This window comes from Physella acuta, unplaced genomic scaffold, assembly GCF_028476545.2.
Source record: "Physella acuta isolate Inbredline_101_S28 unplaced genomic scaffold, ASM2847654v3 ptg001312l, whole genome shotgun sequence".
Lineage (NCBI taxonomy): Eukaryota > Metazoa > Mollusca > Gastropoda > Physidae > Physella > Physella acuta.
Window position 1 is genome coordinate 26,130 of NW_026732827.1, and position 26,371 is coordinate 52,500.

The 26,371-nt window shown below is 35.7% G+C and overlaps 1 protein-coding gene and 1 non-coding gene across 4 annotated transcripts; one reads left to right on the top strand and one right to left on the bottom strand.

Moving 5' to 3' along the window:
- Positions 1–9,781: 9,781 nt before the first annotated feature.
- On the bottom strand, positions 9,782–25,087 carry LOC131958300 (RNA-binding protein cabeza). Of its 3 annotated transcripts, XM_059323259.1 has the most exons (18): positions 24,968–25,087; positions 19,812–19,854; positions 19,333–19,408; positions 18,449–18,587; positions 18,272–18,358; positions 18,035–18,171; positions 17,802–17,898; positions 17,216–17,275; positions 16,878–16,935; positions 15,170–15,216; positions 13,557–13,723; positions 13,341–13,470; positions 13,051–13,164; positions 11,984–12,043; positions 11,235–11,331; positions 11,045–11,145; positions 10,186–10,414; positions 9,782–10,095 (listed from the first exon to the last, which is right to left on the bottom strand). In XM_059323259.1, the coding sequence occupies exons 1-18, from the start codon at positions 24,978–24,980 to the stop codon at positions 10,062–10,064; spliced, it is 1,689 nt and encodes a 562-aa protein (XP_059179242.1). In that variant the 5' UTR covers positions 24,981–25,087; the 3' UTR covers positions 9,782–10,061. The 3 variants fall into 3 exon arrangements, with proteins under 3 accessions (XP_059179242.1, XP_059179243.1, XP_059179244.1); XM_059323260.1 differs by lacking the exon at positions 17,216–17,275; XM_059323261.1 differs by lacking the exon at positions 11,984–12,043.
- Positions 25,088–25,536: 449 nt separating this feature from the next.
- Trnav-aac (transfer RNA valine (anticodon AAC)) lies at positions 25,537–25,609 on the top strand. Its single transcript has one exon. It is a non-coding gene; the product is annotated as a tRNA-Val (tRNA).
- Positions 25,610–26,371: the final 762 nt, after the last annotated feature.

Here is a 26,371-nt window from a genome sequence, read left to right on the forward strand (position 1 = left end):
CAGTCAACAAACAAAATGTAACTGTTGTCAAAATGGTTTCCAGATTCTATGTAGATAAGTTTGATCAAAATAATTTAATTTTTAACCACACAATTTGTGTTCGTGAATAAAACCTGAAATACATGTTGAACTTTAACCGTTAAACCGCCATCTTCTACAAATTTAAAATTAAACTTAACCCCGTCTGCCGTGAACCAGCAGTAAAAAAATATCACCTCGGCTAAGTCGCCTGATTGAGAGGCAGGAACCTCGGCCTGCTAAATATAAAAAATACGAAATTAATTTCTCCTGCACTTCCGGATGTCAGCTAAATCCCAAAACAGTGACTTCGCTCTTCTAATTTTGCGTGCTAGGACACGTCTCGTCAGTCTAATCATCAGTATTTTTGTTTTTGTTTTTTTTTAAATGTAAAAGCAGGTCGTCGTCCCCCAACCTCCCAATAACAGCTCCATAATGTACATCCGCTAACCCCATTCGTATGATCAAAACACCTTCAAAGGACGGACACACCTGGTGCGTTTGATGAGTTGAATCAGCGAATGTTGTTGTGGTTGGAGTCCGGATGTTGTCGCCTGTCCGGGTGCCAGCTTGTCAGTCAACACCCCCAGCTTATAAAACTGGACGTCTGCTGGCTGACAAACACACCTTGACCGTCCTCTCCAGCCAGAATCAGCCAGTTGACCATCCCCTCCAGCCAGAATCAGCCAGCCTTCACTCAGGTGAGTTGGTTCCTGTCTTACTTTATGTCGCACAAGAGCAGACCATCCAGTATGGTCGTATGGTCAATGTGAAAGGGTTATCGGGTGATAGGGATTTGTCGTCTGTTTATTATTTTTCTTATTGGATGTAGGGTTTATTAGCTGAGCCAATTATTGGATGTAGGGTTTTCTAGATAGGCCAATTATTGGATGTAGGGTTTTCTAGCTCAGCCAATTATTGGATGTAGGGTTTTCTAGATAGGCCAATTATTGGATGTAGGGTTTTCTAGCTCAGCCAATTATTGGATGTAGGGTTTTCTAGATAGGCCAATTATTGGATGTAGGGTTTTCTAGCTGAGCCAATTATTGGATGTAGGGTTTTCTAGCTCAGCCTATTATTGGATGTAGGGTTTTCTAGCTCAGCCAATTATTGGATGTAGGGTTTTCTAGCTCAGCCAATTATTGGATGTAGGGTTTTCTAGCTCAGCCAATTATTGGATGTAGGGTTTTCTAGCTCAGCCAATTATTGGATGTAGGGTTTTCTAGCTCAGCCAATTATTGGATGTAGGGTTTTCTAGCTCAGCCAATTATTGGATGTAGGGTTTTCTAGCTCAGCCAATTATTGGATGTAGGGTTTTCTAGCTCAGCCAATTATTGGATGTAGGGTTTTCTAGCTCAGCCAATTATTGGATGTAGGGTTTTCTAGCTCAGCCAATTATTGGATGTAGGGTTTTCTAGCTCAGCCAATTATTAGATGTAGGGTTTTCTAGCTCAGCCAATTATTGGATGTAGGGTTTTCTAGCTCAGCCAATTATTAGATGTAGGGTTTCCTAGCTAGGCGAATTATTGGATGTAGGGTTTTCTAGCTCAGCCAATTATTGGATGTAGGGTTTTCTAGCTCAGCCAATTATTGGATGTAGGGTTTCCTAGCTAGGCGAATTATTGGATGTAGGGTTTTCTAGCTCAGCCAATTATTGGATGTAGGGTTTTCTAGCTCAGCCAATTATTGGATGTAGGGTTTTCTAGCTCAGCCAATTATTGGATGTAGGGTTTTCTAGCTCAGCCAATTATTAGATGTAGGGTTTCCTAGCTAGGCGAATTATTGGATGTAGGGTTTTCTAGCTCAGCCAATTATTGGATGTAGGGTTTTCTAGCTCAGCCAATTATTGGATTTAGGGTAAATGTAAACAAAGCAGGCTCTATATTTCTTGGATCGTATGCTGTTATGGTGCGGGGTTGTCTACAATACCTTGAGCTTACGTTAATCCCCTTCGTAATAGTCAGGTAGAAGACATTTAGGCGACCGTCCAGGTGTCAGGGGCGTCACATGGCGCTCTCGGGAACCACTGGTTACACTACTGCAGGGGCGACGGGTACTGCCCTTTGTTCGGTTAAATTATCATGTGCCACGGGTTTCCTATTGTAGGGTTCTCTTTAATACGATTGTAGTCGCCATAGTGCTTATGTGGGAGCCCGAGGTGCTATGGGTCATCTGGGGCGTGGAGGACGCGCCTGATTCACATCTATAGTTTATCAAGCGTCCTGGGCGCCTAATTGCACCTCGCCGAGGTGCCGCCCCTCCGAAATCTAAAAACATAAACCTTCCCATGAGTATGCTTTAAAAGTTATCAACACGTTTTCCTTTCTTCCCAGAAGTTCTAACCGCAAACATCTACCAAGAAGCCAAGATTTTAAAATGAAGATCGTTCTAGCCCTGACTATTCTCCTGGTCGTCGCCCTTAGCGCCACCTTCGTGTCGGCAGACGACGACTTCAACCCTGCGATCTGCAACGCCGCACTCCAGCAGGCGATAGCCCAGTCAGGCTGCACAAACCCCAACAGTTTTTTTATCATCTCTAGTGCGTGTCTTTCATCCTGCAGCGGAGATGACTGAGATGTGTGGTCATGTGACCAAGATGTGTGGTCATGTGACAATGATGTGTGGTCATGTGACTGAGATGTGGAGAGGAGTAAACAAACATTGCTTATTACGTCATCAGTTGATGTGCACGATTCTGCTTTCACGTTTGAACAACACTATGATGTCTGTGTTTCTTAAAATCTCGTTTGAAATATTTTGTTCGTTTTTTCCCCACAAAACATTGCTGTGTTCAGTACTAACTTCTAACTTTAATAAGGCTAGATTTCTATGTAACTCCTAATGATTCAATAAAGAGATGTTTTACCAATGAAAAAAAAAGGTTATAATTGTGCTTTTTAAATCCACATCCACCGAGCATGACGCCTAAATCCACAACCAATCAGCATAGAATCAGCATATAATTCAAGAAACCCAATTGATTTCCTTTTTTTTAAAAAATCTTTGTCGGTTTGTGGCAAATTATTGAACTCAATTTTGACCCACTTCTAATGCAGCGTTTTCAAGATAGCCTTTCTTCTAAGGCAATGCATGTACATCAGTTTTTATCTACTTGGATAGACATATAGTCATTACATTTTAATTTTAACATTTCTAAATTTAGTAACAATTCTCAAGCAACCACCCAATCAGCCAATAGCCGAGAGTTAATTAACTGTCACGGTTGGTAGATTTCACACCTGAACGTTGACCACCAACTAGGTAGGGGCAGATAACTTTCTTTTAGCTGGTGAACTCTCTTTTACTTAGTTTTAGAGATAGTAAGCTATAGAGTCCTTGCAAACACGTGACCTAAATCACGTGATACCTACGCCCGCCGCCACAGTGGTGTACATCAGACGTAAACACAATCAGCTGTTCGCCAGCGCTGGACGTGTTCACCAGCGCTGGACGTGTTCACCGTATGTAAAGAATCGCGCCCGCGGAAAAGGAAAAATATGTTAAAAAACTTGAACTCTTAGGAATTGAAGATCCTTATACTGTTATTGACAGTTTCGTGGATAATATAAATATGTGGACAAAATTTCTAAATAAAAATACTGTTAGTAATACCGTTTGCGTTTAGAGTTTAAGTAGACGAAGCTGATCAAATGCAGTAATATATTATAGGTTATCTACTGTAGCAAACGTGAGACCACTTAACTCCTACAAAACCCACACTACAACGGCTAATATAATCCATGGGTAATAATCAATCTGGGTAGCATGTTATACAATTTAAAACCCTTATAATCCAGCAGGAAAGTAATCAGACACATTAATACTGACTTTCAACCCTCATAATGGCTGCCCCCACCTGTATCTAGCCCACAATAAAACCAAAGAGGAGTCTGCCCTGCCCTCCCCTGAAAATGTCTCACCTCCGTGATACCCAGCCCCACAGAGATAGTATTTCTTATATAATTTTGACCCTCAGGGCCCAGCAGGGAGAACAAAGGGGAAAGTCCCACTACTCTCCCCTCAACACTTCTCACCTCGGTGTCATGTTATGTCATTTATAGCACACATGGCTTATCAGGGGAAAGCATTAAGGCATTACGAATCTTAACTCTGGAAAGCTACACACTAGTATACTAGCTACACACTAGGTGTAAACTACTAGACTGTAGGCCCTATGTAGACCTGCAATTGTATCAATTGTAGACTGGGTCCATTGTTATTATTCTAAACCATCTCACTTATAATGTTTCTAGCTTGATTTGTTTCTTTTATAAACAGTGGATTTAAAAAAAAATTAGCCTAATCATTAACCAAATAATAATAATGTGGTTATTTGTTGTTGGCTGGTATGATCTAGATTGTACTACTAGGCTACAAAAACTTAGTAGACCAATTACTAGATATGAATTTGAATTTAATTAAACTCAGTCCAGTATCAGATACATATTGCTGTAAAAAGACAACAAAGTAGGTAGGCCTTAGTAATTTATTAAAGCCTTCTACTACAATAATATCAACTACATGCTTGTATAAAGTTTTTACAATTTAATTTAAGTAGCAGATTCTAGATCTAAGTCTAGTCATACAATCTATTTCAATTTCAGAAAATTTCGTTTGCTAAAAAAATGATTAGATAATAGAGCGAGATTTTAGATCTTAGAGACAATTAAATGCTTTATTAGGCCTATTATGACTACTTTTGATTTATTATGGGTGTATTTTGAATCGAATGTAGATCTAAAGTAATTAAATTTAAGTAAAGAAGTAGATTCTAGGTCTACCCAGCGGAGCCAGGTATTAGGCCTACTATTAGATCTTATTATTCTTATTATTACTTTTGACTTTGTCTTTTACTATTAGTATTTGTGAAGGTCGAGCATATTTGTTTTATTAATAGTTATCTTTTATAATTAAAATGAAGTTTATTATTTTACTGTCCTTACCTGAAACAAAGTATCGAGAACTGCATTTGATCAGATTCGTCTACTTTAACTCTAAACGCAAACAGTATTACTAACAGTATTTTTATTTAGAAATTTTGTCCACATATTTATATTATCTACGAAACTGTCAATAACAGTATAAGGATCTTCAATTCCTAAGAGTTCAAGTTTTTTAACGTATTTTTCCTTTTCCGCTGGTGCGGTTCTTTACATACAGTGAATGCGTCCAGCGCTGGTGAACACGTCCAGCGCTGGCGAACAGCTGATTGTGTTTACGTCTGATGTACACCACTGTGGCGGCGGGCGTAGGTATCACGAACGGACGTGACGTCATATGAAAGGACTCTATAGGGCTGGTAAGTAGGTCACCAACCAGTTCTATGGCTCATGCAGGTTTTATTGAGCCGTAGAACTGGTTGGTGACCTACTTACCAGCCCTACGCGTAGGGATTTAACGGAAATATTTTAAACTGTAGCCTATGTCGTGTCCATTTCATTTAGAACGAATGACTTGAAAATGGAAAATAAAACAAATATAAAAAAATTATAATAACAGGGGATGGGGGTGGTAGCGATATGCCTATAGAGGAAGAGAGGGGACTGCTAAGCGCGCTTACAGCTTGGTGTTTCTAGGGTCTCCAAGAAGAGAATTAGATTGATATGATTTTCACCCACTGAGGCGTAGTGCTTTAAGAGGCAGACACTAAAACTAAGGTGAAGACCCTATCCACACAAACGGATTGAGTAACAAGGCAAAACTTTATTCCACGCATCGAGGCGTAGCCACGCTGTCACGCAGGTTGATGTCAACAATGACGACAATGTAGAGGACGTAATGATGTAGACAATGACAATGTAGAGGACGTAATGATGTAGACAATGACAATGTAGAGGACGTAATGATGTAGACAATGACAATGTAGAGGACGTAATGATGTAGACAATGACAATGTAGAGGACGTAATGATGTAGACAATGACAATGTAGAGGACGTAATGATGTAGACAATGACGACAATGTAGAATACGTAATAATGTAGACAATGACGACAATGTAGAGGACGTAATGATGTAGACAATGACGACAATGTAGAAGATGTAATGATGTAGACAATGAGAATGTAGAGGACGTAATGATGTAGACAATGACAATGTAGAGGACGTAATGATGTAGACAATGACAATGTAGAGGACGTAATGATGTAGACAATGACAATGTAGAGGACGTAATGATGTAGACAATGACAATGTAGAGGACGTAATGATGTAGACAATGACGACAATGTAGAGGACGTAATGATGTAGACAATGACAATGTAGAGGACGTAATGATGTAGACAATGACGACAATGTAGAGGACGTAATGATGTAGACAATGACGACAATGTAGAATACGTAATAATGTAGACAATGACAATGTAGAGGACGTAATGATGTAGACAATGACGACAATGTAGAAGATGTAATGATGTAGACAATGACAATGTAGAGGACGTAATGATGTAGACAATGACGACAATGTAGAAGATGTAATGATGTAGACAATGACAATGTAGAGGACGTAATGATGTAGACAATGACAATGTAGAGGACGTAATGATGTAGACAATGACGACAATGTAGAGGACGTAATGATGTAGACAATGACGACAATGTAGAGGACGTAATGATGTAGACAATGACGACAATGTAGAGGACGTAATGATGTAGACAATGACGACAATGTAGAGGACGTAATGATGTAGACAATGACGACAATGTAGAGGACGTAATGATGTAGACAATGACGACAATGTAGAGGACGTAATGATGTAGACAATGACGACAATGTAGAGGACGTAATGATGTAGACAATGACGACAATGTAGAGGACGTAATGATGTAGACAATGACGACAATGTAGAGGACGTAATGATGTAGACAATGACGACAATGTAGAGGACGTAATGATGTAGACGTAACAATGACGACAATGTAGAGGACGTAATGATGTAGAATGTAGACAATGACGACAATGTAGAGGACGTAATGATGTAGACAATGACGACAATGTAGAGGACGTAATGATGTAGACAATGACGACAATGTAGAGGACGTAATGATGTAGACGTAACAATGACGACAATGTAGAGGACGTAATGATGTAGAATGTAGACAATGACGACAATGTAGAGGACGTAATGATGTAGACAATGACGACAATGTAGAGGACGTAATGATGTAGACGTAACAATGACGACAATGTAGAGGACGTAATGATGTAGAATGTAGACAATGACGACAATGTAGAGGACGTAATGATGTAGACAATGACGACAATGTAGAGGACGGTCTGTGTGTGTGTGTTAGTGTGTGTGTGCGCGCGACAGTCCGGAAAAGGTTTAATAAATTACAGTGCATGATTTTCGTTCCCTTTACTTGACACCAATTAAATTCCCCGTAAGATCAGTTAATCTTTTAAAAAAGATACAGTGTCAGAAAAAAATAAGCCTGATTTGAGTTTTAGGGGTTTTTGCAGGTGCTAATTTGTTTATGTCCGTCTTTTTAATTAATACAAGCTTTTATTTAACGCACTGTCTCTGTCGTTCTGTCGTCAGGCTAGATCGAAACGCCCGAGCGAAATTTCGCGACATTTCTAACTGACAGATTTGTTTCAACATTGGCACGTGGGTCAAGACACGAAGACAATGCAACATGACATTCAATTTGACCGAATTGGTTGCCTGATTATTTTTTATGAATTAATTAAAACGAGCTGACCCGCGACGTAGCATACGCCGCTATTTAGTTTAACTCCTATTTTTAGTAATTCATAATTTGTGGATTCGACACTACCAATGCTGCGACTTAAAATATTTTGCTTTAAAACACTATCAGTAGCTCACGAAAGACGATAATCCTCCCCCGCCCCTCCATGATAACGGCTGTCTGTGACGACAGTTTACAGACGACAATGAAAAGATTAAGGAGAACTTGGCTTCAAAATGTGTTTTAAAAAGCTGAATTATCAAACCCCACGTAGAGAATTATATATGTATATATAATATGTATATAATATATATATATATATATAATATATATAAGATAGTGTCCAAATTAGTAGGATGTCTCACCAAACTATTCCGCACTATTAGACCCGCGTCATCACGTTCATTAAGTGTGCATGGTTTGCTGTGTTTCTTCCAGACTTCTTTCTCCGGGGGGGGGGGGGGGTAGTAGACTTTCTTCGGGGGACGACACACACGGTTAAATGTATATATTTTCTATATACATTCCATTTCGTTCGGGGGGGGTGGGGGGGGGGGGTAGACTTTTAGTAACGGTATCCCCAATAGATACTTAAGTGACTCAAATTTAAATAGTGTATAATTTATTTTCTTTTTAGTGCATTATTACATAAAAGCTTGTCTTTTTTTATGAATTACGTTCTTTTTTGGGACATTCTCTGTTATGATGTTACTTAGTTGGATGAGTATGTTAGAATAAGGTCATGGGTATTGAATGGTTGATTGTATAATGAAACAAGCTAAGGGAAACAAACTGGAATCTATCGGACACAATAGATTAATAATTTAAAGTATTAGATTTAGCAGATGCGCACTGCCTTCTCGCACATAGTCAACAAGAAATGCAGAACAAATTGTATTAGTTGAAGAAGCAGTAAACACCGGTTTAATAGTTGAACCGCCCAGAAAGTTTAGATTTGAATCTAAATGCTTTTTAACTTTCTAAACCAATGTAGAATTCATACGAATTGTCATCAATATAAAAAAAAAATCACTCAGGATCTATAGCTAGATGTGAAGTCTCTTTCAGTTTCACTGTATGCTAGGCGGTTACAGTGAAGAATAGAGCGACGAAAAGGTGGTGGTTAGGGCACAAAATTTGTAAGACCATGTGAAGGTGCTTGTGAAGTCCACGGGGAAAGAAAAGACCAACAAAGCCACGAAGGAAAACGTTTGAAATAGAAAATGGGGAGGCTGGATTATCAGGGTTCAACAATCTTAAAAATCATTTGAGTTCAGTTCAAGTATTGCCTATGCTCCTTAGGAAGCGGAAACTAATAAAAAGAAGAAAAATTGTGGGTTATTTAGCGTCCAGAAACTTCTAACAAGTTCATTTTTACAAGCTTTTATTTAACTGACTTCCTCTGTCGTCAGTCTAGACCGAAACGCCGATACGATTCAGTTGGCACGTGGGTCAAGACATGAAGACAATGCAATATGAAATTAAATTTGACTTAATTGGATGACTAATTTTTTAAGAATTAATTAAAATTTGGACCGAATCAGTAGGCCTGTCTATCCAACCACACCACACGCGTCATCACGTTCAGTAGGCGCGCAATGGTTTTTAGTCATGTAACTCTATTGTAAATAAAACTTGTAAAGTACTGAAAAAAATTCATAAAAACTTTTAATAACAAGCTTTTACTTTTATGCACCAAAAAGTAGAAAATAAATTATAGACTATTTAAATAACTGTAAAGAAAAGCGTGGATCTCTTCCTAAACTTTAGTAAAGGTATCCTATTCACAAAACTGACAATCTACAGAAAATTAATTTAGCTTAGAAGACTGAAGCCACCTCAAGTGTGGCATTTGACAAGAGTACTGGTGGCTTGAGGAATTCAAATGATTCCTTTTAGATAGAGGCCAGCAGTGAAATAATTCAACAGGTGTACTAGTTAGATCAGTACATTGTTACTATTTCATTGATAGTATTGCAATGGCAGTAAATTTCTTTAGATGGACATTCTCTAGTTGTACTTTTTAAGTAGAGAAAACTGTTCACTTAACATTTAAAAGAACAACTCAAAGCATTTAAAATTGTACAATGATGTATTTATACATATTCTCACGGTGCATCATGATGAAAGTAATGAAATGACACTGAATGAACAACATAGGCATGACAAATAAATGGATAAGTATTTAAAAACATTACATTAACTAGTTAAGTTCAATGGAAAAAATCCTACCAAATTAAAATGTCACATTAAAACTCATACTTGTACAAAATGTATACCTTTCCATGATGGAAAAATACTGGAAGTGAAACTAAAAAATTCATTGATTACAAAAATACAAAAGCCAGTCTGTTTAGTAAGGCCGGGATCTTCTGTCATCTCTGTTGCTGAAATTGTACAGGAATGTGTCTCAAATATTGATCAACAATCATCTCTACATATAAACAATGTTTTAGCACAACTTAAATTGGACTCACCGATCAAAGCCTCCCCTGCCACCTCGGTCACCACCTCTTCCACCCCTGTCACCTCCACGGCCTCCTCTGAATCCACCCCTGTCTCCTCTGTCACCACCGTCTCTTTCTCTGTCTCTAAATCCACCACCACCACCACCTCCACCGCGGCCTCCACCACCACCACCAAAGCGGTCACCTCCACCACCACGCCCAAAGCCACCGCCGCCACCACCTCTTCCTCTGCCACGACCTGTTGAACAAATATTGTGTAATATTAAATGGGTCAAATTACAGCTACCATATACCATTGTAAATAAAATAACACTCATCTAAAAAAAAGTGTAAACAAAAAAAAAACTAATATTACACCAATAAAAATGTATTTTAAATGCTAAAAAATTTCAATGTAGTCACTGGAGCTACTTTTCCCCCCAATTGTTATAAATAAAGACCGATTCAACGGCAGAGGCATTTAAATTAGATTTCACTTCACTAATTATAGCCATCATAATCTTAAAAAAAAACTTTAACCACCAGTGATAGAACAACATTAATAAAACTCATTAATTTCTGCTTCTGCCACATCTTCAAAATCTAGTTAGCAAAGAGACTTATGATACAACGTGTAAATAAACCTACTATACACAGCAAGGTGACCAATTTCTAATGATGAAGTCTGGATGAAATTTTTTTAAATTACACTAAATTTTGGCCTTAGTGCTAAAAAATAAATTGTAACTACCTGTTTTCCAGGGTATCCATGCTAACAGATAGTCCCTGACAAATTAGCTAAAGAGGCAGAGTGCTAACATACCATAAAACCTATGCTATACAATCTATTCAACAGCTTGTTGGAAGATGCATAAAAAATATAACTTACCCCTTTCATCACCACTACCACTGCTGCTACCACCACCAGGTCGAGGTGCATGACATCTATTACATGAGTCTCTCCATGCAAAATTTGTATTTCCACAATCACTAAGACAATAAAATATTTGATAGATAGTACCACTGGAGACACAAAATTTGTAACCAGACACTAAAAGACAAATTGTAAATGAACCTACTCAACAGGGCATGTCCAATCTCCTTCTCTTGCAGGGCCACCACCACCACCACCACCACCGCCCATGCTACCGCCACCACCTCCACTACCACCAAAACCTGCAAAAGTAAACAAAGAATGTCATTTAAAAACAGTTACAGCAAAATAAGTGCAATGAAAAAAAAAATAGAATACAAAGTCACAATCTATAAACATCTAACTGCTGTCGTAATTTCAGATGAAGGGCCTGTTATAATCTTTCTGTGGCGCAACTGACTAAAATGTCAAACTCACCACAGAAAATAATTTTAAGTTGACGAAGCATACAGTTACATTGTTTAATCTGTAAGTTACATGCATTAATACTTTTTGAATTAGCTTTTACTTAGAAAATTACTATAGGACTTCATTTTATTATTTTAAGTGGTAAGAGAATAGGCAATGACATTCATGTGTGGTTAGTGTCAATTAGAAATAAGGAATTTTTTTAAAAGGTAAATAGAACTACATTTTTAAAGAAATACTTATTGAAGTAAAAAAAATAAATAAGGGTGGGTTGAATACAGGAGCTGAGTGGTCTAATTCTACCTTAATTCCCAATGTCAGTATCTATGCAAACAGTATAACTAATCATTTGCTTATAAGATAAATATACTTTCAGGAACCCTTATATTATTTTCAAGCTTATAAAGGTTGAAAACAGCATGACTCAATAGAACACATGCAATTGACAGTTAGGGTTAGGAATTGTGGGAATTAGAAATAGCATACCTCCACGCTCACCACCTCTTCCACCTCGATCACCACCACCTCTACCCCCAAAACCACCACCTAAAGAAAGAGCAAGGCAAGGTTTTTAAGAACTTAACTAAGAATTGGGAAAATACAAGATACCATTAACACAAGAGACAAAGTTTTGACATGTAACCATATTTTTGGGTTTAAACCCAGCTCCCTAGATCAATGTCCACCCTAATGAGAAACAGACATGCCTACCCCTGTCAGCCAAAAGTAGGAACAGTTATGCCTAAAAAGAGGAATTTAAAGCCAAAAAGAGGAACATACACGCGGACGCAACTTTACTAAGTCAAAAATAAAAATAATGAATTAAAAATCACTCCAATGACATTAGTAGGCTTCTAGTCCTATATAACTAGTCTCTAGGATACATTTAAATACTGCTTAATGTCAGCTTACATTAACAAAAAAAACACACCCCCCCCCCCCCCCGAATAAAAATCATAGCTTTGACATAACTTTATTGATTTGATTATTTATGTCTTGCTTTGTTCTAGGCTATATAAATAACAAATGCTGAAGGCTTCATCATATGTAATATATAATATAAGTTACGAGCAAAGACCCTTGATCTACCTAGTAAGACTCCTAGTTACTTCTTACTAAGTTACTAGTTAAGTTAAACTTACAAGATAGATCAGTATTCACTATTTCAGTATCTACTAGTAGATCTAGTTACAATTCTAGATCTAGTAGTAGTAGATATACTACTAACTAGATCTATTACTAAGATGCTACTTGTAAATATTTTAAGTAAACTAGGAAACAGAAACGTGTGCCAAATGGAGATAATTGCCTTTCCTGACATTTTTTTCAATTTACTTTATTACCTTTCTTTATTAATTTTTTTTCAAAAAAATCGGAGATAACTGAGTCAATTTCGGAATGACGGAACAAATTACATTTTTAGGTAAAAATGCGGGACGGTTCCGATTTTGGCGGGACGGTAGGCATGTCTGGAGAAATTACAAGTTTTCAACATGAACTTGGAATAAATGAGAACAAAAACATGGAAAAATAGTGATAAGGAAAAAACTTACCACCCCTACCAGGTGGTCCACCGCCACCACCACCTCGACCTCCTCCTCGACCAAATGCACTTCTTTGTCTCTGTGCTAGTTCCACCTTAATTACTCGCCCATTGAAGTCTTTTCCTGCAATTTTAGAGCCATCAAGAAAACTTTAAACCAAAGAAAGAATGCACATTACTATATTGTGATAAGCAAGCAATCAGACAATGTCATTCAATAGCAATCTAAGAACTGGAAATGGTTTTAAGTGTACTTAACAGAAAAAAAAAAAAAAAAAAATCACAAAAATATAAACATACCATCAAACCAATCAATAGCAGCTTTAGCAGTATCAGGATCATCAAAAGTAACTGTAGCTTCCCCCTTTGGCAAGTTGGTCATTTTGTCCTTGTATATCCATACTTTTGGCGTATTGGTTTTTTTATCAGTCTGTGAGTCAAATAGAAAATATGTTCACTATTGATAAAATGTTACATTAGCACTTACTTTCGGCCATTTAGAACAGGTAAATTTACCTTTATCACACCTATGCTGCCAAAATGCTGAACTAAAAGATCTTCTGATACATCTTGACCCATATTGGAGACAAATATTGTGTCTTGTTGTACTTCCATATCCCTTCCAGCTCCATATCCCCCACCACCACCACCGCTGCCACGGTCACCACTGCCACCGCCTCGTCCTGAAAGATTAAAATTTTTAAATACATTTCTGTAGGGGAAGAAAACTAAATATGACATATATAAACAACTTAGTTGTAACAGTGGTATAAATACTTTAAAAATCATTTGAGAAAAATCACAGCAAATCAGTTTTTATTTCTAATAAAAAAAGCACTTATGAGAGAACTTTTCAGTCAATTAACTTATTTAAAAATAAAACCCCTCACTCATCTGTCAAGCTTATTTAGCATTGATAGGGGTCTCAATATGTTTTAGTATAAGTGATTACACTATATAAAATCATTAGACAGTGATTGTGACAAAGATTACACAAAAACCCTTATTCTAATGTGTAGTCTTATTTAGCTTTTGAAAGTATATAATACAATGTTATATGACCAAAATTGTTCCCAAGGTCAATAGTTTGATCATCAACCTGTTTGGCACAATCTGTATTCTATTTACAGAAATTTTATTCACCATTAAAGGCAGGGGAAAAAAGTGTAAAAAGTAAACCTACACTGGTTAGGTATTAAAAATCACTTATAAGGCCCATGTAATGCTAGTAAGTAAGCACAGGTATACATCATATCCATTAAATAGTTCAACAGTCAACATTGGTACATAGGTTGTTTTCATGAAAAGGAACCATAAATGTTTTACTACTAATTCCTAAATATTTTTACACCTTTATATTGAGTATCTTAAGAGTGGTAAATTTTACAACCTTTTATTATAATACAGAAAAACCCTTTGTTTTATGTTTTATAACCACACCATATGAGACAGGGCTTAAAGATGCTGCAGAACATAATTTACACAAACTCTGTTCAATAAGCAGACCATAATTTTACAACCTGAACAAGTAATGTTTATAATATACACATAACTGCCAAATACCGACACAACTTAATTATTGAATGAATGAAACTATATTCTTTGTTCAAGTAATTACACTCCTCTTTTGCTCCCCCTCCCAGTACTTTTGGGTTTGCAGAAATGTTCAACAATATTTGTAACCAGCAGTAAGTGGAAACCACATAATGGCTTACTTAAAGGGTGTTGCACTGATGTAAATGTATAAGCAGTGGATGGGATTTGGATGAAATGTGTACATATTGTGTGAACCCAACCAGTGCTCTGGCAATAAGGCCAGAATTCTGAACCATTTACAAGACACTATGAATAGAACCACACTTGTATGATTATATGAGCACAATAGTAATGAATTTTCACTATAGTGTTGATTTATGACTGGTTTCCAAAATTAGGTGGTGTTATTTAAGCTGCAATTAGGGTTTGACATTTCTCTTCGCCAGACCTGGTTTGTAATGCGATAAGGCAAGTCCTGTTCAACAAAATAAAACCTGACTATATAAAATGTTTTAACTATAATTGTAAAAAGCTGGCCATCGGGGAATACAGAAAATATTTCCAGTAGACCCTGTAAGGACCATGGGACTTACCACCCCTATCTCCAAATTTGTTGAATCCGCCGCCACCTCGACCACCACTGGAATGAAGTATCAAGATGAAGTTAAATAACCGCAGCAGTCCTGCACAAGTCCTGTTCTTAGTTGCCAATCTCCAACTTCTAGAGTGTGGCTAAATACACCCCACACCCAATATTCACCCAACTAGTTTCTTTTGTTTGCCACTCAAAACCTTAACACTTCCAGATAGCTAACAACATTGTTATGAAGGAGACCTTATTAAACGCATAGCAGCATTATAACCACCTGAGTGTTCTAAATCTTAAGGGCCAGTACACTTGTTTTAAAAAATCCAGGCACAAATTAAACCAGTGATATACCTAGTTATTGTACTGCTTTGTGGCTCTGATAATCATTAACATACAATTGTCAATGTACTTACTTTCAAGTTACAAGAGTAAACCAGTTGGCTTACACACTTTATTACACTTTACACAAAACCAGTAACATTTAATACATTACTAACATTTTTCAGAATACCTGGGTGCTCACTGACACTTCTAAAGCAATCCTTTGAAAAAACAACCATTACATAACTTTAAATGTATGTATGTAAGCATGGCATGTAAACATTTTCCATGGAAATGAACCTATTTGTCAGTGAATAAATTGGTAACCAGTATCACAGTACATGTTGAAAGATGTACACCTAAAAACCACTAATATGGTTTACATAGTACTTACCATGATAATTGCTTTTGCATAACAGCGAAAAACCTGTCTTCTCATTAAGTAAACAAACCTTTTAATCCATAAAAATACAGCCAATACAAACACCATTTAAACATGTAATAAATATAAGTACCTCTATCACTTTAGCACCAGCAGTTCTGGCGGCTCAGTAAAATACTAAGACAAACAAACCCAGATTATGACTCAGATTTACATCTACTTAATCTATGTTTAAAGCATTATAACTTTAAAATATTTTAAAACACCAACTCATGTACTCAATATAAAACTTTTTGCTTTTAGACTTCATGCACCCTAGGAAATCTATGATGAAACAGTACAAGAAAAAAAAAAAAAAAAGGAAGGGCGAAAAACAAATTGAAGAAAAAAAATTGAGCAGCAAAGTTGTAATTTTTAAATAAATCATGCGTCAAGAGAATATTTTCTTACATTACTGTTTGTGAATTTTACACTAAGTTTGCACAAGCAGTACAAATTTAACTGATGACAATCAGAGCCACATAACAAAACAATTTACCATGATTGCCACAATATGGCTGATCCAATGCTCCAATACCATGTCAAAATAACCAGAATTTATTAAATTTTAAACCTTTTGCAATGATGTAAACCATGTATACATTACGGTTCTTTGTGTTATGCTAAAGAACCCTTTACAATAACCTTTAGTTTACACCCACAAGTTGGATTACTTTAGCCATCAATGCAAGTAATACAAAAATTTAAGAACCTGCTTAAAACAAGAGTGATGAAGCATTATACAATATTACTTGATACAAACTGAATTTATCCAATATAGTGATGAATCCCTTAACCATATCCATGTTTTGTAGTCAGTATTATTCTAGTCATAATTACTAACTTTTATAATTCTAAATATATGCTAATTAGGTATATAATATTTTAGTGCATAAAACTTGCAAAATGGTTTTAGTGAATGAAGTAGTACAGCCGTACTTGTTTATTAAAGCAAAAATAATCAACATACCCATATCCACCTCCACGATCTCCTCCTCCGCTACCTCCACGATCTCCCCCACGTCCACCTGGAGGGTGATAAGATAATGTGATTATTAGTTAACTTTACATTACAAACTTTGTGTTAACATATTGTAAATAAAAACTTAGTTCATAAATCTAAAAGCTATACCTCTGGTAAAACCATCACTACACTGATAATTTTAAAAAAAAAACACCATACACACACAGGCCTGCATAAAAAAAATCTTGCGGGACTTTGATGATTGAAATCCTTTTCAATAACAACTCTCTACTTACGGCCACCCCCAAAACCTCCTCTACCACCACCCTCAAAGTTGTCTCTACCTCCAAAACCTCCACCATTGCCTCCTTGGTTGAAGCCGCCTTCACCACCTCTAGGGCCACCTAATTATGTAAAGCAGATATATTTTTGAAGGGTGCACTAGTACTTACAAATTTCAAAATCAAACCCCTTTAACCCTCGCAGTACTTTTGTGACTATGGAAAATTGCTATCAGTATCAAGCAAAAGGAATTAACTATGCTAACTGCTATCCACTGACATTAAAATCAACTTGTCATCCAGTCATAAAAAAAAGGTAATTGCAGCAAAATTTTATTTAAAATACAACAAAAAAATATTTAAAAAATCAAATTTTATCCAACAGAACAGAGAGCACCCTTTGGTTAAATTTTACATTAATTTAGTGTTATTAACTTGAAAATATCTTGAAGTTCAAATCTAGACTAGATCATTAATAAAAAGTAAAAAAATATATATACAAAAGCAGCAATAAGAAATACTAAAAATAGCCTGAGACTTCCTTTTAAAAAGGGCTGGGTTCATGATGGAGTTGGCAGTTAACTTTTTAGTTCATGCACATCATAGACTTTTATTTAATTGCAGAAACAAATGATAGCTTTTTACTTACGTCCTCCAAATCCGCCTGCGCCACCACTGCTTCCAAAGCCTCCACCACCACCTTGGTTATAACCACCATTACCAGCACCACCAAAGCCTCCCTGACTCTATAAAAAACATTAACATAAACTTGATGTATCAAATAGGCTACCTACAAAAATCAATACAAATGAGTAAAATTTATTGACATAAGCATTCAGGCTAATATAAAAAATGAGTTATTATAATTAAACATCAAATTACCTGCTGCCCATAGCCACCACTTGTTTGTTGAGCACCATAACCCCCAGACTGAGAGTATGGATCTGGAACAGCCCCTCCTGACTGCCCATAGCCACTTCCTGCTACACCACCTGGTTGTGCAGATTGATCATAACCACCTGAATAAAATAGAAAAGGCCAAGTAAAACTTATTTGTTTCTTTTTTAATATAAAATTAAAAAAAAAAACCCAACAGTTAAGAATGAACAAATGTCTTACCTCCCTGCCCATAAGCACCAGACATATCCCCTCCCTGTTGACCATACCCTCCTTGCTGACCATAGGCCATTGACATGCTGCTTCCACCTAGTTAATGAACAAAACCCTTAGTTGTCCTCAAGTGATTTGACCAACACATGTTAACAATAACTTAATATGTGCACGCAAAATAGTTACCATAATTTGGTTGAGATTGTGCCTGAGCACCATACTGTGACGAGGGTTGATTCTGAGACTGAGGTGCACCAGCTCCTCCTGCATAAGCATTTTGATCATATCCAGGATAAGCTTGCTGACTCTGCTGTTGTTCGTATCCCTTTATAAAAAATACATTCACAAGCTTTTTAAAACGATCAGTATAATAAAACCAGTAGGGAACATGTCTTAAGTCAGTGATTATATTCTAATGTTCTGCTCAGAAGATACATGAGTCAGCATATTATTATCAGTGACTCTAGCCAAGATTTCATCATCGCGAGAAGAATCAAAAGAGATGGTATGCTAAAAAAGACAGACATTATGCTCAGAAGACACATGAGTCAGCTTATTATTATCAGTGACTCTAGTCCAAGATTTCATCAGTGCAAGACAAAACAAAATCACAAGAGATGGTAAGCTAAAGAAGACAACAGGGAATAATAAAAAATGAATATTAATAAAACCTTGCTCAGAAGAAGTCTATTCATCTGACAAGAATCAGCGACTCTAGCCAAGTTTTCATCATCACAAGGCATTAGATAGCGACAAATCATTTATAGAAACAGTGGCAACAAATAATAGCAATTAGGTGATAACATGCTGTTAATGTTAAATGGAATATTTAATTCCCCCCACCCCCCCCCCCCCCAACTCACGGAGGAACCTATGAATTAAACAATTAAGGTACAAAAGTGTCATTTGAAACAAAATTCTAAAACGATTGCTATGTAAAATTACTACAGGCATCTAGAAAAACTAAAAATTTGTCCTTGTTCAGAAGACACATGACGCTTCAAAGGAAAATCAGTTACTGTAGTGTTTCATCATAACAAGGCAATAGTATGATAAAATAAACAATTTACCCCAGAAGCTGGCTGTGCATAGCCCTGTTGACTTCCATATGCTGTATCAGCTGCACCATACCCACTGTAGTTGTAGCTATTTAAACATAAATAATTGAAAATCATTCAAAACAAACATGCACAGGAACAAAATAGCAAAGTCAAACCGGGGTTTAGATCAACTCCGATCTGGCACTTTTTTTAAATTAAAAAATACTTGGACCCCCCACCCCCAAACTAGACATCATATTATATAAGGCTGTTTCTACTTTTATTTCTCATAAGTGACATTAAGTCTCTGGATTTTTTTTCTTCTTGATATTTAAAATAACTCTTCCAGTACTGTTTAGCATGTAGCCATAAATGGAGAAATTAAAAAAAAAAAAGTCCACTTTGTTGGGGTTAAGCAAAAAAAATGGGAAATGGGCTGTGACCTAGTTTTAAGTAGGAGTAGGTATCAAAGTAAAAACATGTAGTAAACTATAAAAAAAAATACACACCCTCCTTGACTGGCTGTCGGAGGCTGACCATAGGCACCATATTCTGAAAAATAAACAAATGTCACTCTTAAACAACACAGACTAAAGTATTAGAATAAATTGACATTTTTATGAAGAAAACATTGTATGGATACTGCCTAACAAACTGCTTATTTGAAACTATAAAACTAGATGACTAACAGCCTAACAGCTATTTTTAGAAGAGTCTATGAACAGACATCAGTATCCTCAACGATCTTATTAAACTAAGTAATTTAGCATCAAATGAACTGAAACCCTCAATCGGACATGAACATGCAGACAAGAATCCTTGCATCTTTTATTGATATGTAGGCCTATGAAAATTATGTTTTTTTATTTTAGATTTTACAATCAAACTGACATACTGGTTTTTTTTTTAACAACTTAAGCTTGAAAACAATGCTTTCTGCTGGGCTGAGATGTAAGTAGTCATCTATGATAACTACAGAAGGATTAGAAAATTTATGGTGGGTTAAAAACAGGTGGGGGCAGATGTGGTTTTATAGTCATGTCTATTAGGGAAAAAAGTTCCCAAATGGAACATAGTAGGCCTAAATGTGAACGTTAATGGGGGGTTTTCTACTTAAACAATAAAAAAGGAGTGTTCGCTGACATATTAGGGCTCTCACATTGGAGCGAATGGTGACACACAAAAATTGATATTAATTAGGAATATAGCATTTAGATGAAAATTATATCTAAATCTATCTTCTGATTATAAAGTAAAAACAATGAATAGGGCCTACATGAAGTAAAACTAGCCCACTAATGAAGACATAGGAGTGGTCAGAGTTGGTCAAAGAACAAATACAATGTATTGGACACTTCAGTTTTCGGCTTATAGAAACTTAATTTTAACAATTTTAAAATTGATAAAGGGTAAGTATACCAAATTACAAAACCTGCAATCTAACTAAAAACTATTCATATTTTCAGTTTAAAAAATAAAAATGATCATCGATGAAGAAAGCGTAAACATTCTATTTTTAGGTGTGACAAAAAAAGTCATAAATCTAGCCAAATGATTGGATTCTTGCGCAGCACACATTTTCCCGCGCCTCATTTACACACACAAAAAAAATATTATAATAAAATGGCATTATTGAGGGGTGATCATTTGGACCGACGGATCTTATATACCCAACCATAAATTATTACCAGTTAATTGTAATGTGTGTAAAATTCATACTTTCAAGTTTTATATACACAGTCTGGTTTATTATAAACGGGGTATTTTAAAGTTATTTGATTTGAAAGATAAGAATTATATAGAGCTACTTTCACTAAGACGCCACTTGCGAGACAAAGAAATTAGGTCAAAAGTAGATCTGACAATTCTTAAATAACAGACTTAATTGAAACGGATAGTTCCGATTTCTAAAACTGACAACGGCTTCGTAGTTATTAGTTTTATCCCTCTACCAAATAGTGAAAGCGAAACAGGTCGCCATTTTTGGTCAGCCCATGAGCCGTGAGATGGCTTCAAAACAACAAGCCCGGAAGCTGTGAATGGAATGGCCTACCTAATTATAATTGAATCTTCTTTATGGTAAAACTCCATTTTAGCGTATTTTATTCTCCACTTCTTGTTTACCTCCAGTTGAGAGTATTTTATTATAATAACCGAAACACCAAAACATTAGGAAAACACGATTTATTTATTTGTATTGTATTTTTGTTTTAACAAATGAATAAAAATGAAATTAAAAAACAAAGAGACTGACTTTGTTTTAGATTTTGATAATTTACTTTTGTCAAAACTTGAGAAAAATCCAAATTTAGAATAATGAATGTAGGGATTTGGTAAAAAAGCACTAATCATCATATAAAAATTACATATTCTTGTAGAGCTCAACTATGTGAAAACAAAACAAAAAAGATTTTTTTGTCTAGCTCAAATAGTTTTATTTTAGCGAATCTTTTTGTGAGGGGTGGAATCCCTTTGTTTTTGCATTGGCCAATTGTGACAAGTCATGGTATACCTGAAAAAATTGAGCATTGTTATTTTACTTGCAGTTGTATTTTGTTCATATTTGCAGAGTTTAGCTAGAATGATATATAGAACTTGTAAATGCTGTTGAAATGAATAAAAATGATACAGAACTTATATTTTTGTGTTGGCTTCCTCCCATAACCCCAAAAAACTGCTGCGCAAATATGAAAATGTTTCTAAAGCCATATTTTATATAAATACAGCAAATGAAAGAACTACAAAGCTAGAAATCTAAAGCAAATGGCTTGAACACTTATGTGCATATATTATAATTGCCTCATTATTTTGGGCAGGTGAAGTAGAGTCCATCTTTAAGCCATTTTGTTATAAAACTGCTGCGCAAATATGAAAATATTTCTAAAGCAATATTTTTATATAAATACAGTGAATGAAAGAACTACATAGTCAGAAATCTAAATGACTTGAACACTGTAATGTGTATATAACTGCCTTGTTATTTTGGGCAGGTGAAGTAGAGCCCATATAAACCATTTTGTAATAAGTGAAGTGAAGTTATCAGATCAATGTTTTTATGTGTGAATTGTGTATGGATTCTGATTTTCAGCATATAACTATATCTAATGGTAAGTAGAACTTGAATAATTAAAATTACAGTTAGCACAATGCTAGTGTATAGCAACAGAAGGTAACCTAGGTCTGACTCTAGTCAGTCTATATCTAGTGTGACAAAATTGGATTTTAGGAAAAACATACTGCAAAACTAGAACTAGAGCTGAAAAAATTAAAGATGGGTATGTAAATATATTTTGAAAACAAAAATTAGATTTGTTTGCACATTCCATAAGAATGCTGTTGTTAGTTGATCAAACTTAAAGGCCGGAAGATCGGGATGAAAAAATATAACAATGGTGGCAACGCGACCTACATACAGTGACCACCTCTGGATGAGTATATCTAATGTCGGAGTCAAAATATCCAAAAACAAATATCATTACCACATACATAAGATATGTCTGCTCAGTAATCTTCTCTCATCTAGAATAACCTTTTAAAAAATCATGATTCCAACGTATTTGAAACTAGCCTTCATACAGGGGGAAGACCAAAGCAGAGACAGCGCGCAATCAGATCGCTAAGCCATCAAAACAATGGGAAAACCATTCTACTTTTCATTTAACATTAGGAAATGACCGTTTAAACTTAATTACCATCAATTAAAAACTTAGTATGCAAAACCAAATCTCGTGCGCCCGGTATAAAAAAGTAATGGGAGATTTCGGGTCATGTTTTTACCGCGATCTCGGCTGATACCGACAACCCCAATGAATGATATGAATGTGCTATATGCTCATGTGTCGTAATTTTCATGGCAATGGGTGAAATACGTAAATGTAACTCACAATTGCAAGGCGGTTAAGTTTGTATTGTCACAATTATCTCCCAGGCATGATACTAGATCTAATAAATAAACATTTATGAACTGACAATGATCCCAAAACTGAGGCCAACACAATTTCAAACAGCTATTGCCTGATTAAAGTCTAGTCAATGTGAACTCACTGTGAACCCGCGACTGTGTAAGGATTTTTCTCACGCGGACGATCACACGACATTTAATTGGTAGTATTTCTCGCTAACTTGGAGGCGTGGTCGGTTGCTAACAACAATATGGCGCCCGGACCGGACGTTTGATTTCCGGCGATTTTACGGCCAAATTCCAGAGACCTTCAACTAATTACATTTAAAAATGTTTACCACGCGCAAAATGGCGGGATTTCCGTGTCATAACAACAAACCACAAGTGGCAGGGTTAGATATGCCAGAAAAGCATTTTAAAATTTGGTTTGGAGAACGGAGGCTAAATTCAAAAGTCGGTCTCATTCAAATTAATAGAACTTCTAAAATATCAGCCCGGAGGTCACAAAAATTATTTGGAGGTTGTAGAATTATTAGTTTTATCATTATATGAAGAAATAAATCAAATATTGCATGCACTTTTTAAAATAAGACACGACTTTTGAATGACAACCAAATTTATTTATTTTTTTAAACCACGTGACCGCTATTTGATGATCACTAGTGGGGAACTCTGGGTACATGGCCACTTAAAAAGTCTAACCTATTTGTGGTTTTCTTTACGTTCAAGCTTAAGTAGAGTTGTCATGGAGAGGTGTGTTGGCCATGGCAGTGGTGAGTGTCAATAAATATTAAATTAAGTAATTTAGTTTAAAATGAACTAAAAACTTCAAAATTAGTGCCTAATGGATTAAATATGGATGTCTATCATTCAGTAGTCATGTTGGGAGAATGTTCACACCGGTGTCTGATAATGGAATCTTCTTTAAAAAAGGAGTGTTAGGTTACTGGAAGTTAACTAAATACACACATGGCTGGCTAATGTCAATGCTAACCCTGTCCCTAACCCTAACCCCAACCCTGGTCCAACCATACGCCTAACCCTAATTTCTAATCATAAAATTAGTTGAGATTACAATACTACTAACAACCCAACACCCCTTTTTTAAAGAAGATTCCATTATTGGACACTGGTATCTATAATCATCCGTCATGTTTAATTTGAAATTTGAGTAAATTCTAGATTTAGTAAGAAAAACTATTAATTGGAACAGTTCTAGATTCTAGATCTAGGCCCTAATCCTTTTTTAATGTTTTTTTTTACCTTTTCTAATTAAAAATCACATTAATAAAAAAATAAGTAAATCTAGTGTTTTCCTAACGTTTTTGTGTTTCGGTTGTGTTTATAATAAAAATACGCTCAACTGGAGGTGAGCTCTACTGGAGGTGAGCTCTACTGGAGGTGAACGGCAAGCTGGGAATAAAATACGCTAAAATGGAGATTTACCCTTCTTTATTAAGATTAAGGCAGTGTTAGGTTAAAGTTGTTAACTAAATACATACATGGATCTAGATGCTAAAATTGTACATTACAAAAAACAAATAGAAATCTAGATTCTAGGAGGGAGAAAAAAATAGCCTAAAATTTAAAAGTATGCTACATGAGAACATGCCGCCATTTTTCGACAATAAGAGGACAGCCATGCTGCAAACCAAAAACTTAAAAGGATGAAGGGCTAGATTTTCTAGGTCAGACCTTTTATTTTTAAATTACATGTTAGCTTTGAGATTACAATTAATTTAGTGAAATTTTTTTTAAGCTTACGTGCGTCTGCCATTTCTTAGACGGTAGGTCTACACAATTTTCGCCAATGTATCGATATCCTACGCCTAGAGTATCCTTCCAAAACGTCCCTAACACAGCCTACTAAAAGACGGTAGATGACGTATTGGTTATCCAGGTAAACTCAAACAATTTAGATCTAGTTTCCATTTTCAAACAACCGGCCAACTTTATTCTTCTAAAATAACAAAAAGGTAATTATTAAGCAAATATTATATTGTGTTATAAAAGGCTGTATTAAATTTATATTAAATATCCTGACTTTTAAAGACTAAAAAAATATTTTTTTCACGGAGGATCTAGTTTTGGCAATGGTGCAACTTGGCCATACGGTTCATTGTGTAGAAAGGTCTAACTTAGCCAACCAAAAGGCCTACTCGGCTGGCATCACCAAGAAAATTGGTAACCATAATATTAAATGAGGTGGGTTTTTTAAAAAGAGTATGATCGTCTTGTCATTCTATTTAAGCATTTGTAGAAACATCAATTTTTTTTTTAAAAGCTGTGCTTTAATTCAAAATAAATACTATACATTATTCACAAAATCAACTGTTTCCGTAGTGTAGTGGTTATCACATCCGCCTAACACGCGGAAGGTCCTGGGTTCGAGCCCCAGCGGAAACAATGTTACCTTTTGTTCCACCGTTGTGTTTGATTTCTTTTATGCTTAATGGACACCAGCGAGAAGTCTCAAAGGTTTTGAGAGGTGCATAAATTAATTTAAAAATCATGCACAGCGTAGTTACAATTAATATGGTTATAAAATCCTGCCTGTCTGGTTTTTTTCGGACTTTACCAAAGATTGGATGTATTTGATGTTTTTAATATTTTCGGTAACTAAATAAAAATTTAAAAAAAAGCAAAAACAATTTGGTTTTCACGTGTAATGGCGACATCATAAGCTAAAAATAGAAAACTAGGTCATGGGGTTTTAAATTTGCATTGTTATTTAAAAACTTGATCTGCAAAGTTTTGTAAACAAATAGTTATCGATCACCAAGTTACTGTACAGCCAATCAATATTTGTCTTACGAAAGTGAAACATCCGGTTATAACTTAGGCTTGATGAAAATAAATAGAAATGTAGCCTTAAACTCAACAAATTATTTTCAAGTTCTCTGGATTTGCAACTTTTATAGCATTTATTCTAAAAATATAAAATTTCTAAATTAATTTTAGGCTTAAGTTTTTATTTTTTATTTTTTTTTACGGTCTAAATCTAAAAAGCACGTTTTTATTCCATGTCAACAACATTGTTAAAGGAATCTCGTCAACTCGCCGGTGTCCATTGTTCGATTGGGTTCCTAGAAAATGCGCAACGTAAAAAAAGCGCAGACAGAAAAATGAAAATTCATTGATATATGTTACATCTCTTGCGACAGCCTT

Coding starts and splice junctions, on each gene's coding strand:
- LOC131958300 (XM_059323259.1), bottom strand. Junction 17,899..18,034: donor GTGGTGGCTATGGGCAGCAG/GTAATTTGATGT, acceptor TGTTTTTTATAG/AGTCAGGGAGGCTTTGGTGG. Junction 11,332..11,983: donor AAGAGGTGGTGAGCGTGGAG/GTATGCTATTTC, acceptor TTACTTTTGCAG/GTTTTGGTGGTAGTGGAGGT.